The 15,680-nt window shown below is 35.7% G+C and overlaps 1 protein-coding gene across 9 annotated transcripts in view; it reads left to right on the top strand.

The window, feature by feature from the left end:
- Positions 1 to 15,680, top strand: part of PICALM (phosphatidylinositol binding clathrin assembly protein) — a 67,139-nt gene that overhangs the window by 15,847 nt on the left and 35,612 nt on the right. For all 9 annotated transcript variants that reach the window (XR_003572935.1, XM_027899169.1, XM_027899170.1 and 6 more), the window contains exons 2-4: positions 10,786 to 10,928; positions 13,149 to 13,224; positions 14,440 to 14,542. Coding sequence is in view for 8 of the 9 variants with exons in the window: in XM_027899169.1 (XP_027754970.1) it covers positions 10,786 to 10,928; positions 13,149 to 13,224; positions 14,440 to 14,542 (322 nt within the window). In the remaining variant the exon portion in view is untranslated. The remainder of the gene's footprint in view (positions 1 to 10,785; positions 10,929 to 13,148; positions 13,225 to 14,439; positions 14,543 to 15,680) is intronic.

The following is a 15,680-nucleotide window of genomic DNA, read 5'->3' on the forward strand; positions in this document are numbered from 1 at the left end:
CTGCTCTTCAGACCAAGATTAGAAAACAAAATTACCCTAATAAATTGGAGCAGTGTTCTGTGATTGCTTGCAAGTTCAGAGTTCTAAATGTGTAAGGACGGTGTAAAACTTCAGTATGAAAGGATTATCTGAAAGTCCAGGAGCACTGCAAGGGGCTTTGGCTCATTTAATTTTCATTATAAACCATCAGTGTGAGAATGCAGGAAAGATGGGCATCCATCCATATGTCTGTGTAAGAATGTATTATGGGACAGAAAGTTGTATCCATTATCCAACTGGAACACTGTATTTAAATATGTATATATGAATTAGTGAAACTGTAGAGAATTCAGCGGAGATCACCGGAATTAAGAAGACTGGAAAGTTATAAAACATTGAAAGAAAAATATTTCTTTCATTGAGAAAGAAAATAGTGGTTTTTCCATTGTTTTGAAGTTTTTTTATGGAGACAATTCAGACTCCACTGAGAAGGACAAGAGGAAGTTTCTTTTTTAATCTGCACCAGAACATCAGACTTTTGGGATATAAGTCTGAGGAAACTTGGAATTATGGAGAGGCACAGTAACCACTGAAGGCCAATGCATACATCCTTAGGGAACAGAGAATGACTGTAGTTGGACGGTTGAGTAACATTATTGCTCATTATTGTCGAAAGTGGGAGGACTTTTCTCTTCTTTTTCCTCTCATTCTTCCTACTTTTGCATGTCATCATCTCCTTGTCTTGTGGTGGCTTTTGCCAGTTTTGGTCTTCTGTGAGCCGTCTTTTATCTTGTAGGATAATGAAAAAACTATGCAGGGTTGTGTCACCCCATGTGTCATCTCCATTGTCCCATCCACCACCACTTAAGTTGGTTTTATTGTTTGATTTTCTTCTTTTCAGGGAAATTAATGTTTCCGAGAAGTACACCAGTGCTGACAAAATTTAAGTAATAGAAATGTGTGACTTAGCAGGTAGAGACAGGAATGGGACCACCCTGTTTTGTGTCATAAAACATATTCTGTGAGTTATACATCTTAGGAATTGGTGTTGGTCTAAAAAAACCTCATGTGATGTGTTCAACTTTCTTCAACATATAGTTGACTTAAGCTATGGTTTGTGTTCAGTTTGAAGAGTAGAAATGTGGGGTAGTGAAGGAATGAGTTACCTTGTAGCAATAGCCGCATAAGCCAGGCTCATTAGTGCCGAGTCTGTTCTGTTGTGACCTTAGTAGCCTTTTCCTTATGTAAAAAAGGAGAGGAAAGGACATAACCCTGAACAAAACTACTTGTCACTGATACTGGTTCCACATTTGGATGTCTTTAAAAACTCATTCCTCAGAGCTCCACAGGCTCCACAGCTTCTGTATTCTGTCAAGAGCCTGCAGTAGCTGAGTGGAGTTTATATGATGTCCAAAGCTTCTGACCAACGTGAATTATTTTATAAGTTGGTGATCCTAAGTATGTATAACTAATTTTATTTATTCTGCTATGTTGATCTGGCAGTTCAGGTTATTTTCTTAATTTCTGTTGAATTTCACAGAATCAACGCCTCTTTTTTTAAAAAAGTGGTGATTCTTTGTAGGATGAACAGAACAGCTTAAAGTTGTCATTTTTTTTGAAGGATAAATGTATCTGATTGGATGAGCAGATAAGAACAAGGATTATGGTGTTGGTATATTCAGTTTCTAAACTGCTCAAGCTTGTTTATGTGCTGTCATGGTACACTGAATGTTTGTCTAAGTGTGGTTGTAACTGTTCTGGATTAATGAGTCAAACCTAGTTGAAATAAGAATGTTGTGTTTACAGTCTGTGGCTGGAGCTGTTGAGGCAATATTTAGCTGTATTTTAATGTTAGTCTTTAAAGTGTGTTGAGGGTACTTAACAAGTTTAAAAGGAAATATTGTTCAGGTCTGTCAAGTGTTGCCATAGGAGAAAAATGTAGAGTTAAGAGTTACCTGAGGCAGGAATGCTGAGTTCACAGGGTTACTGGTAGAGACTTAAAGTAATTTCTAAGAATTGCAGTCAGAAATAGCAGTTTTAAATAAAATGACACGATAGTCTTATTTGAATTGGAAGAAAAAGGCAAGATGCAGCTTGATGAAATGAAAATAAAAATTGTTGGCTGTGGAACAAGTTATTCAGTGTTGTAATAAATCTTTCTGCATTTTTTTTATCCTGCTTATCTGATATAAATTAAATTAAATCACAGTTCTTCTTAAACATGGAAAGCTCAGAATTAAATGGGTCTTCTCAGATTTCTTTAATTTTCATAAATTGTTTCCTGAGTCAGTGTATCTAGCTGTTAAAGTGCTGTTATATGCAGAGGAAGAATCATCAACTGAAATTTTTAGTTTAGAAATGTGTGGTCCAGATTTCTTTGTCCACCCTCTCAAGGGGACTTGGGTGAAGCCACTGGAAAATCTTATATAGTAAACTACTTCTAGTAAAGTAGTTTGGTACAAGTGGGTTTGTTCAGAAGAGAAACAAAACTAAATTTAGAGCAAATAGTGTTTTTAGCATATTTTGTTTTAAACTGCAAATGCAGTTATTTTCTATTAATTAAGAAAATACCTAGGTATTCACTCAGTTTTCAAATATATGCTTATTATATAATATTCTTCCAGCAGGTTAAATTTTTACTGAGTGACTTAGACCATCGCTCTTCCCTTGCTTGATCACTCCAGTATGTCATTTGGGGCTTCTGTGTTTTGGCACAAGCTTAACTTTTAATTACCGAATATATCTCTTTGAGGAAGAAATAAATCTCAAAAATTTGACCATTTTACCTGCTTGCATTAATATTCAGAACTATTTGGAGGGGGATTTTTAGACAAATAGTTTGGTTCTGTAATGAAAATTACTTTCCAGTTCTATTTCCCGTATTTAAATAAGGACATCACCTATGGAGGAGGTGGGAAATTATTTAAAAAATTACCATATGCTTGCATTAAGTTAACGGATTCTAAAATGTGACTTGGAATGTGTAGAATCAGATTTGAATGTGTCAGGGTTTCCAGTTTTTAGAACTGTTAATATGTAGAAGTAGATTTTAATTATAGATTTTACAGACAACCTTTATCTTTTGTTCTTATTTTAGTATTTCTGATTTCTTATTTTATAACTGGACTTCCAATGCACAGTTAAATCCTTTACTATTTCAGTAATAAAGAACAATGTCTGTTAAATGTTCTAGAAATGTTTTCAAGAAGTTTTGCTAGAGTAAAACTGGTATGCATTTGTGAAGTCATTTCAAGTTTTGTTTCTAGTTTTTGTAACCGATAAAATTAGAGTGAACTCTTCATAATCATTGTATCAAGGTGAGTAGAAAAAATCACTCCATAATCCAAAATACTTGTTGTCATCAGCAACCAGTTGACAAACTCTTCTCCTTGATCCTTTATGCTGAACATTTGAAAACAGGGGACTATCTTGGCTTGCCAATTATTCAGAGAAGGAAGATGACCTGTTAGGGAAATTTGAAGAAAATAATACAACTAGAAAAATATCTAATATACAGAGGTTAGATGTTTCTAATATTTTATGTTATGTTTCACACAAACCACTTCACCTCTAATTCAGTAAATACCAGGATAAAAGCTGACCATGGAAAACTTTGCTGCTGCTAAGTTCAGTTTGTCCTTAATTTAAGATCTGCTGACAAATGTTACATTAGTGTAATGGGATTGTGTTTGTTTCTTTGTTTTTTCCTCAATAACCCCTATTCCATAACTTCTTCTGCATCCTCCTGGAAAGGAAAGATATGACGTGTGCTTTCCCAGAACCTGTGACAGGACTATTTAAAATCAAAATGGGCATATAGCTCATGAACTGTTTGAGCCTGGGGAAGCAGGAGGCATGTTTATCTTAAACTCATAACATTTGTTTAGAAGTAGTAAAAGTAAATTAAACTTTACACTACTGCTAGTGCTTGCTTGTATTCCTAACAGAAAACTGAAGGGATTTTTTGTCTAGTGGCTGACTTCCTGATGACATAAAACCAATCATTTTTCAGATCATTAACCAATTTGACGCAAACTTGCTGACTTCTGATCTTTGAAATTTTCCACCAAATTCCTAAAGTCGACAGTGTCAGTTTCTGCTACACTGTGTGTCACTGCATGGGAATGGTCACATCACTGCTGACTTCCTCACCTACTCCTTGGTAATGTTTTAGCTGTTTAACAGATGTTTATAATCAGGATTTGCATTTTGATTGATTGCTGGCCAAATGAGGGAGCAGCTCTTTTCCAGTGATGAAATACTTGTGTAGAACAAGAGGTATTTAATGTAAGAAAATGAGACCCTAGCATGGAGGAAAGTGGTATAACTTGAAAATGATGATATGAATTAAAATCTAGAGAACTGGAGAAGGGTATTGGACTTGAGTATTATTAGCACTGTGGATAACTGTATCTTCTTTATTAGCATTTTATTGTTGTTTCAGCATTTGGGTTAACTCGAGACACTAACATTTTTACCACTGATTTTCATGAGGATGATAAAATGAAAGTGTTATGTCTTGTGGAGAAACTGGTCCCCTGGAATAAAGCAAAATAATCATATATCAATAGCTTTTTAAAACTTCTGCTCAAATCTGAAAATTATTTTGTATGGCCTTAGGTGAAAGGGGAATTGATCATAAGGAAATGCACACTTTTGAGCAGAATTATCTTAAGGGTAGGCACTGCCCTGTATTTCACCCTCATGATTAACCATAACTGTTCCCTCATGTGAGTGAAGTGTCAGTCACTGGCATGTTACCTCTTTGGTTTGAAGGTGATCCATATACTAAATTAATTGTGTCCCCTATGTGGACATAAGACATATAAACATTCATGCAAGAAATGTTTTATATTTCCTTCTGGTTTTCAGAAAAAAAAAAACCCCACACTGTTAAAAACCACTTTACTATGTGTTTTAACTTCAGTTATAAAATTTACTAATTGAGCAAATGTGATCTGATGCACATTGGCTTATACTTTGGATCCACCGGTATGTATTGGAATTCTAATGTTGTTTAGCTTTCATCCAGTCAAGAAAAGGTGAAGTGTTAAGGCAAATAAGAGCTTCCTGACAACTTTGTAGTTTGTTGGGTAATTTGAATTCTCTTGGCATGCTGAACTTCTGATAGTTTGTATTTTAGAGCATTTAGATTCTGAGTATTCCGGGAGAATATAGTACTGAAAATTTTTTGTGGAAGTTTTAATTTGTGTGTGGTTGTGTATGCATCTTTTTATCATTGTATTTTCCTTATCTGGCTGTTGAGTTTATCTGAAACAAAGCAGCATATGCTATCTGAAAAGTGATTCAGAATGGCCTTTAAGCTCTGGCAATACCTTGGGGTAGGGCAGAGATATGTAACATGCACATCTACCCAAAGGTAATGATAGAAAGAAATTAACTATTTACTTAATTTATTAAGGTGGTACTTGAATAATCTTAAATCTAAGAACTATTCATATATAGCACTTGTTACTGGGCATAGCTGTGCAAATGTGTGTTTGTGGAAGATCACAGAATAAACTGGAGACTCTCATTGGACCTGGAGCCAAGTGTGTGCATATTCTGAATATATAAGCTCAGGCTGTTACATGTGGTTTACTTGATTAATCATCCATAATATCTTTTGTATGTTGATTTTGTGTTGGCTTGGGAGAAATGGAGTATTTGTTTAATGTGTTAAAGGTAGACATGCATGTCTTTAATCATGCCTTGTGCTTCTAATGTTGGTTAGTTTCTGAAGTTAAACTATATACTAAGGCAAACTTTGCCCTTTTTGTTGTTCAGAAGGCTGTTTCCATATTGAGTCTTGTAGTGAGTTGCAATGCTCCCTTTGTGATACCAATTTGTGTGACCCACGGGTGGATGTCGAACACAGGCTTGACTCTTTAAAGAAGCAGTTTTGGGGGACACTGGGTTTTTTCAGTGGTAGTGCCTCTAGCAGGGCACAGGAAACACACCGTCCAAGCAAAGAGGCTCACACATCGGATACTGCAGTGGGAAAACTACATCCTTTAAACAGGAGCAGTAGGAAACTGATCTACTTGTCTTGTTGAGCTCTTTTAGCGCTGCTTTTAATACTTCTAAAAAAATAAATAAATTGGGCTAACTCTTACTGTGAAAACTTAGTGAGTTTCTGGCAGACTTGTGACTTATCATCTAGTTATAGTTAGTCTGAATATTGCATACAAGCTGCTTCCCAGGATAGCAGGACTTTTTTCCTAATTGTTTGAGAGTCGATCTCATAAAACCCATACGTGTGTGCATGAAGAGCTGTGAAGGTTTTTTTGGTCCTGTTTTATACCAAATTTTAGCCAGTCTGGAAGAACTTATATTTATTGTCGTCGTTTTGCCTAATTTTTTGTCATTGGCAATGAGTTCCTTCATTGGAAATGTTACTTGGAGATGCTGTTCCTTACATCACTCACTCTACTGTGGCTTCCCAACTTAGGGGGGCATGATGTATTCTACAGTAATTTCAGTCCCCAAGTAATTTCCACAGAAGTGAGTAGAAAGCTTTTTTTGCAGCAGTTTTTCCTGGGCAAGCTTGGCTGCTGAATCTTGCAACGGAATCATCTAATTTTTTTAAATCGTTTTAGTGAACATGAATTCAGATTCAGTGAGATGTAGAAAATGGGAAGGTGACTATTGGAAAAAAGAGTTCAGCATTCCAGCTTTTTGACGTTTGACCAAAACTTATTATGTGAGGGGTTGAAAGAATTTCATCTGTAGCTGAGGGAATATGTAAATAAAGAATTAGGTAAATGGGATGTCTTTTACATTACTTTTATGTTTTTAGGGATTTTTGTGTTGTTTTTTGTTTGTTTTGTTTTTTACTGTAAAATATGATGTGTTTAACAGTTGGCACTATCTGCCTACTTGTGTTTGCTGATCAGTATTTTCCATCACCTGCTTACTGAAATGATACTCTCTTGTTATATATATTTTAAAAAATTGGAACAACTATCAGCAACTTGAAGGATATAACAAGGTATTTGCTCACTCTAGATGGCATCTGTGGATGAAAAATGGATTGAAAAGCAATAACTACCAAGATGGATACCAATATCTGTCACAGTTGCTTGACCTATTTTGGAGTAGCTAGGCGTGTGGGGCGCACTTTCTGGCCTGGAAGATCTGATTCTTGTAAATATTTTCAGGTTGATACTTATGAGAAAAAACATTATTCAAAATGAGAGCTACAGGTAAACCATTGGAAATAATGGGATACTGTACAGGAAGTGCGTAATTCTGGTTTATGTTCAGCCAGTATACTTGTCAAGTTACCGCAAATGATCCAGTCTGAAACTGTATCTGAAACCAAAACTGTTACAAAAGCCATTTTCATCCCAGTTCTTTATAAACTTACGGGGAAATAACGTGAATGAGATTCTGGGAAAAGAAATTATTAAAAAATTGTTCAGGATACCTTGTGGTTCTTTTTTGTGGGGAAGAAACCAGTCTTTCATAGCTTTGTCTTAGCTGGCTGCCTGGTGCAAAAAGAGGTTCTGCACAAGGAGTTGGGTCACAGACACATGCTGAAAGCACATACATCCTCTGGGGTACTTTAGGGCAGACGCCTCTGATGCTTTATTATCCAGCCTGACTGCCTCGTGTTTGCCATGGGTCACGACTCATGGTCGTTTACTGGGGTTGGCTAATCCACATCTACATTCCTGGTGTGGAGTAGATGCAGTACTTCGACACCATAGCCTTATAGTAACTGCTTTGTGTAGATGATTGCAGCTTGTTTTTTGAGTATGGATCTTTAGTCTTGCTCTACTTTTACTGTGCTTTTTACCTTTATACTTCTTTCACCTAGTGAAATTGTGTACTAATTCACTGACTACCAATTCTGTAAAGCAATGGATCATTTGGTTCTTTCCTGTAAGAGAGGCTGAACAATTGAAAGGCTATAGATGTTTTTGTTGGGAGTACAAATAAATTATTTTTCAAAGCCTGAGTGTTATACAGTATTTTAATATGTGTTTTGTAGTAATTAACTTGAAAACATTTAGGCAATACACTTGCTTTGGTACCAGGGTTCAATCATCCTTCACTCCTATGACAAGATGATCAAAGAAATGGGCATTGCACTTTTACCAAGGGTTATTTTTGTTTGCCTGATTATTTTTTTGTTTTGTTTTTGTTCTTTTCTAAGATGAAAGCTGTTCCCCCCTTAGTGCTGTACCCTTTGGTTATGTATCTGCCTGTGGTGCTGTTCACAGCAGTACCCAGTAACTGGCACTATTGATATGTTGCTTTGGGGCCCTTAGGTTTCAACACACGTAGTTAGTATTTTCATAGGTGGGTGCGAGACGAGTTGTGTTAAATGTAGGATGTGAAAATAACTTCATATTTGTTCCTTTCCTTTAATGAAGGGTGCCTGTGCGAATAGGATAAATAGGAAGAAACACAGTATATGACAGTGCAGCCGTGTGGGATGCAGGGTACTGTCTTCTGCTGTGTCTGTACTATGCTGCTTATGCTATAGTTGGCACAAAAATTGCTGATCTAATTTGGGATTACTTGTGCAAATATTTCTTTACCTATTTAGCATTGCTTATGGAAATACTTCCAAAAGAAGCTTTGAGATGTAACTTTTCTGAGATGTATATGATGTAGGTATTTTGGGGTATTAAGACATATCAGATTATTGAGATTATTTTGTTGTTCAACCTGTACTTTGTAGAGAAAGAAACTTCATGTTTTACTAAACTTAGTTTGTAGTGTCTGTGGTATTGTAATGACTCTTTCCCTTCTTTGCATTTGCAAATTTACTTCCTTCCATTCAAGGCTACACTTGCTTGGGTGCTTCTCTTCTTGCCTATCTTCTCTCCCAGTTGGTTACTAGTTCAGTTCTGTGAAGGATGATTTTCTGCTGGATTTCAGAGCCCGTTTCCTTTTACACACTGCAACAGATACCAAATCATGATTTGAAAGTTCAATGGCACTTCAGAAAACATTTCTCCCAGCACAAAATACCATCTACAATGGATATTTATTTGGGGTGTTTGGCTTTTTTTTTTTTTTTTTTTTTTTTTTTTTTTTTTTTTTTTTTTTTTTTTTTTTTTTTTTTTTTTTTTTTTTTTTTTTTTTTTTTGTGTCAACCTGTTGGCAAATGTTGCGTTTAAGAACAGAAGTTCTCACTTTCTTATATGCCAAAATGTATGACTTGACATCCGGTGCTGTGTACACCTCTGTATTTGTGTGTTCCTGCCAGACAGCCTTGCACAAAACTGCTTGTGTTATTACTTAGGTGGGAAGACCTGAAGATCAAGAAGCTGCAGGGCTTGGTTTTAATGACCTAGTTCAGAGCACGTCTCTTGCTGAGTAATATCCTGGCATTGTCTTAACAACCCCAAATCATCATCCAATAATAGATAACCGTGACTTAAAAATGAGGTCATAAATGCCTGTAGTCATCACAGTTTTACTTGTAGATAAAGGAATGGTTTATCTCTCCATCTCATTACATTTATAAATGTGGAAGTCATTTCCTGCTCGCTTCCTTTAATACTTAAACATGGAAATAGCAGCTTTTTCAGTTCTGACTGTTCTAGTTCTGAGTGTGTGATAGCCATGCTTACCTCCTGCTCTCGCTGTCTTTCATGAGTCAGTCCTTCAAGATGAATGATTGTTCATCGCAAGATACAAAACTGTCTTCAAAGGTTAAGCATTTGACTTCAAATTAAATGGATATTTCCAGTATGTCTTAGTAGCCCTTAGACAGTCAGACATAGGATTTACTGATGTCTTGATTTCTATTGAGCTATGGCCTTTAGCAGGGCTGTCAGTTTGAGTGAAAGTTACTGTTTTGGTTTTGGGGTGATAATAGTAGTAAAATGTCATCAGTAGTATGTTACATGAAGTTAAGCTTCCTATTAAATAATAGCAGGCTGTATTATATCATATCTGGATGTTAATATAGTTGTTCCTATTATATTTGTCAGCATAGTGTCATTATCTTTATCAGCATTTGGAAATAAATTAGTGGATGATATGTTGTTCTACTGGTTGTATTCTAAGTAGGGCTCCCTATGTTTATACAGGTGTGACAATAGCAAATCTAGAAGAAAGAGTAACTTTTTTTTTTTAATAATTATTTGAAGAGCCACTGGATTTTATCTACAATCAAGTCCAGGCTGAACAGAAATTGGATAGTTTTGATTTAGCTAGCCACCCTCAGGATTTGTTGTGTTCCTAACCATCTTTCTGGTTAACAACCTGCTTTGTTTTAACTAAATTCGTCTGTCAGCTTCTTGGCTGTCCCTAGAGGCTCCTTTTTCACTTAATGTTTCCTCTGCCCTTTTGAAGGTGTTGATTGCATTTTGTCAAGACTAAGCAGTATTTGAATCTTCTATTACTCACATTGAACCCATGTTTAATAGGGTTTACTGGTCCATTAAGAGGCCAGAAATCTGAGATTACAGTTAATTCTAGTCATAATCTTCTAGTAAAACTTAATTAAATGGTACCATGCAGTAATTATTTTACTGTTTAGCGCTTTTAGGTGTTTGAATGTGCAAATCATTCCAGGACCTTCTAAGGCAGCTGCAAAAGCAGTTGAGGACCCGAAATCTTGACTGTGAGCAGGGTGAAGTTCGTATTACAAAGTTCTGGTAGACTAATCCCGTGGCGTTTTTCAATAATTGAATTATTTTACTGAAAAGCCCCTCAGTTTTCATAGAAAATATTATGTTATAAAATAAATGTACTGTTGGTTGTTTTTTGGGGTTTTTTGTGCTTTACTGATCTTCCTTCACAGAACTTGTAATAATAACAACAAAAATTTCTGTATTGCAGATTTAATCCAGTGCACAAATGAGATGAATGTGAACATCCCACAACTGGCGGACAGTTTGTTTGAAAGAACGACCAACAGTAGCTGGGTAGTGGTCTTCAAATCTCTTATCACAACCCATCATCTAATGGTGTATGGAAATGAGGTAATAAAAAAATTGTGTTTGAGAACACTTGCAGCCTTTTGTTCCTGTTCAGCTAAATGCTTCCACTAATTCTCTTTGTCAGAAAATCTTAATTTTTACATCATTGTCTGACCCTGCATTAACATGGATCTCATTTTCTGTCTGTCTACTTTAAGTTTGTAATTCTAGAATCAAAAGTAAGTGTCCCAAATGCTGTAGGTACCTTTTTTCAGTGTTCTTATTCTAACGATGAAACAAACAAACAAAATCAACAGAAATTAATTCTCATGGGATTCTAAAAGCTGAAAATGAAAGCATTTTTAGGTTCATGTTGTAGCTAATCCTCTGATCTTTCCTCCTGGATAACTTAATTCTAAATTGATTTCTCCCATCTCCCTCTAACCATTTACAGCGAAGACAAATGTGTGCCTGTGAGTTAGAGTGTGAACATCTAAATAACACCAAATACCATTGAACAATTTAACAAAGTTACCCTGAAAGAAATAAGCTTGTTTTGTTTCACAATTTGAATTCTATGGGGCCTTGTTGTTCAAATGCCAAGCATAGCAGCAGCTTGATTTTCTGCATTTAAAAAAAAACAGAACTGTATTTCTAAGGCTTTCTTAGAAAGTGTTTGCAAACATTCCTTTTTAATTCAAACAGTCAGAATACGGTAAGCTATATGAATTCTGGAGATTGCTTTAGAAAATCACCCAAACTTTTCAGGTTGCATTCAGAGTTCTTATAGGTTGTGTAACCACTTCCTCTGGCTGATTTTGCTTGATTGTGATGGGAGGTTAAGTTTTTCAAAAATACACTGGTTTCTCTTGCAGGTTATTGCTTGTCTGGGTGAAAAATCTATTCTGTGAAGCCAACTAAGCCACAAGAGGGCAAACTTCTGTTGTTGACTTGAAGCTTTAAACTTTATCACTGGGATAATTGACACTTTCCAAAACACACTATACACTTCGCACTTTAAGTCATAGGAATTTTAAACTGATACCAGTGCAGTTCATAGTAATTAGAGGTATTTCATGCTACTGTTATATGAAATACTTTCCATTTGAAGAATAGAACTGCCAAACAAATGTTGCTTGGCAAGTGTGGTACAAACATAGTGAGGGTAAGATTGCTGCTCAAGATGAAACTTTCCACAGCTAGAAAAAGTACTTTGAACAATGAGCGTGGAAATTGAGTACTTAAAGCACCATTTAGATTGGAAAGGATCTTTAAGATCATCTAGTCCAACTGTTAACCCCGAACTGCCAAGCCCACCACTAAACCATGTCCTGAAGTGCCGCACATCTTTTAAATACCTCCAGGGATCGTGACTCCTGTACTTCCTTGGGCAACCTGCTCCAGTGCTTGAAATTAGGAAAGTGTCTAGAAGTTTATGGAGAAGCTGTAAATCCCTTTGGGAAAAACTGTAAAGCAGTTGGTCCTCCAACTTTTGCTTAATTCATTTATAGCTAGGTGCTGGTTGTCTTTACCCTTCTTCAGTCTTTTTTCTGTGTAAGTTATGTATGCTAATGAAAATAATAAAGTAGTACGTTACACTAATCAGAACTATCTTTGTCTTCTGTCAAAGTGAATGATTGCTTTATTTTTGTAGCAGCTCTATGCAATCATTTGTAAGACAAAACTATTTTTACTGCTAAATTAAGGTGTGATGACAGTGTCTTTACAAGATAAAAATAGCGTCATTCACAAGTACTAAGTGTGATACTGTGTTAATGCTTTATCTGGATTCTTATGTTTATTTGAGATTTGATTTATAAGCAAACTAACATTTATATCATGTTATTTTCATAGCTAAGTACCATTACAATTCTATGATGAACAAAGATGGCTTTGCTAATTGATGAAATTAAATCAGCTGTTATAAAATGGAAGTCAGTGAAACAACTGTGAGCATGTAAAATGAGAATGTATTTGGGGGGTTTTTTTCAGAAGTTTACAGTTCCATAATCTGGCTTAAAATAAACCATCTTTCAGTCAAAGACCTTCATGTAATATAATATCTATGTGACTTTGTCCACAGATTTATATCTGTGAAAGAACTATTTTAATTTGATAGTTCAGCTGAGTTTTTTTAATAGTTTACAGATTTGAAATCAGTCTTAAAGCAGGAAGGCTTGATTTCATAAGTTGGATAAAAAGTTTCTAATACTGTTAACCTCAGCTCCTTCTCATTTGGCAACATAGCAAAAGCATTCAATTTTTTTTTTTTCTTTCATCTAGCGGTTTATCCAGTATCTGGCGTCCAGAAACACATTGTTTAATTTGAGCAATTTCCTAGACAAAAGTGGATTGCAAGGTAAGGCATCTTTTTTTTTCATTAAAAGTTAGTAATGTGCTGGGGGATAGTAAACCCATCTTGGCTACTCTAATGGATCATGTCGTTTAAGAAGTAGCTTTTCTGTCAGTTTTACCTCAGACTGCATTTCTTAACTTAAAATGCTGTAGTGGTATGGTAGATAATGTCTGCTGGAGGAACTTTTTGCATCTTTCAGAAAAGATTTACTTAAATGTTTCCGACTTCCTTAGTGAATCAGATCCAACTTTTATTTCTGAGGAGGTTGCCTTATTTGAAGAGGTATATTTTGATGGGTAACTTAAATTTTAAAAAATATACCTTACATATGTCAGATACAACTTGTCAGTGAGACAAGAACTTTGTCTAAATAAATAGAAATTAACTTTTTGGGAAAGTGATTAAAGACCATTCCATCCATCTTTGAGACTAATTTGATGGGCAGATAGGTTTTTCTGTGGTTCAGATTATTCAACTGACATACCTTTCCAAACTGTTATGCTGCAGTTCTGACCATACATGCAGCCATCACTGTTTTTTCTCCTGAAGTGCTTCCTTGCTTTCTCCGCTGTGTTTTATGTACTTCTAATCTTTGCCACGAGTGTACTGAGACAGACAAAGTGGTTGCCCAGGGACAGAAGCAGTAATACCCAAGTATTCTCAGTAATAACCAATGCCACACTAAATTGTGTCGTTTTATTGAGTCTTAACTTCCATGGTCTCAGTGTAGACTATGAACAGATCTTTTTTTAGTCTATATTCCTAGACTGACAGTTATCAAAATATTTCCTATCACTACTGTCTTAACATAGAGAAGTTTCTGTCATATCTTCACGTTTCCTTCAATGCCTCTTGTTCTGTTCAGTTGCAAATGAGAGAATGTGTTGTGGAGCTGATGTGAACATCTTTGTGAATGCATCACTTAAATTTTTGGTAGTAATTTCTATTGTAGTGTGAGAACTTGCGTAAAAATTACTTTGTTTTGCTTTTGGAAGCAATTTCCTTAGGAAGTGAAGTGTAAACTTCTACATAGTAGTATTGTCTGTTTGATTTACATAGTGAATATGATGACGTACACAGTTCTTATCAGATTATATTTTTGCCTGATTTTGCATAGTTAATGGAGCTGTCTTGTGTTAATATCTTTTACTTAAGAACACTGCTATAAATTAATTGATTCGATAATAAAGTCATAAACCTCTGAAACTTGTTTTTTAGGTTATGACATGTCAACGTTTATCAGACGGTATAGCAGGTATCTGAATGAAAAGGCAGTTTCTTATAGACAAGTGGCTTTTGACTTCACAAAAGTAAAAAGAGGGTAAGGATGATATTCTCTTCGGTTTACCTTGAGGTTTTGTCTTATGTCCTGTAATTCAAGTGAAAAATACTGATGTCGGCTCAGGCTTAGTACAGGCAATTGATATCTGTCACAACACACAAAGGCTCAACTGCCCAGTCATGTATATTGCAAAAATATTATACTTCAGTCGTTGTAATTTTTCATTTCAAATATTGACATTTTAATATAAAGAAATGAAGTGGTCTGTATCAAAGTCTATATAAAAAAAAAAGTGAGAGGTTTGAGCAAGTCTCACAATACGTCATGTACTTTGGCTTGTAAATAATATAGAGGACTGTGCAGTTTATTTGTGCTTCTAGCTCTGGAAAGTTTAAATGGCAGGTGAAACACCGTGCAGTCTTTCCTGGTGTTTGTCTGTTTTTGTCCCAAAATATCTGTATGAAGTTTACCACCTTTATGAAGGGTGTAGTGCAATTTGTACTTTCAGTAAAACATTGCAGTAGGTGCTATCCTGAGTTTGACCACACGAACTGAGATTTTCCCTGGAAGGTGAGCTCATTTGAAAGAAATGTTGTTTGAGAGTAGATACCTCTTTACCTGTAAAATAACACAGTCCAAAGCACTGGTAGCTGGGTAAATTGCATGTTATAGTGAACAATGGAATTTATCTGGAGCTCTTCATTGAGAAGGCTGGAGAGGAGGTACCAATCACGGTTGGAAGCCTTTCCATCTTTCTTACCTCTTTTTAAAGTTTAAAACATTAGTTTTACATTTTGGCATCCTATATCATCCATACACAGGTTAGTTTATATTGAAGCTAAAAATCCCAACAATACTGTTACATGAATTAACTGTAGTAGTGGGCTGTCTAACGATATCTTGCATTAATGTTGCAAAGGCATTTGCAGTGGGCCTCAGAACACTCTCCAAATCTTTTATGCTTCCTTGCTAACATGTAAGAGTCATTTTACTTTGAAGTGTGATGGTAAAGTAAAAGGAGGATGCTGGGCTCTGTTTGCTCTTTTTGCCTTGAGAGATGCTTGGAACGCCAACAACATAAAACAGCATTTTCCACACCTAGGATCTGTGCGTGTCCAGGTGGCTGCAGCTTCTCTAGAGAGATGCATAATTGTTTTATCAGATGTTTTAGGCATAA

Source organism: Empidonax traillii, unplaced genomic scaffold (assembly GCF_003031625.1).
Source record: "Empidonax traillii isolate 1590-97213 ecotype Southwest subspecies unplaced genomic scaffold, ASM303162v1 scaffold649:size547179, whole genome shotgun sequence".
NCBI lineage: Eukaryota > Metazoa > Chordata > Aves > Passeriformes > Tyrannidae > Empidonax > Empidonax traillii.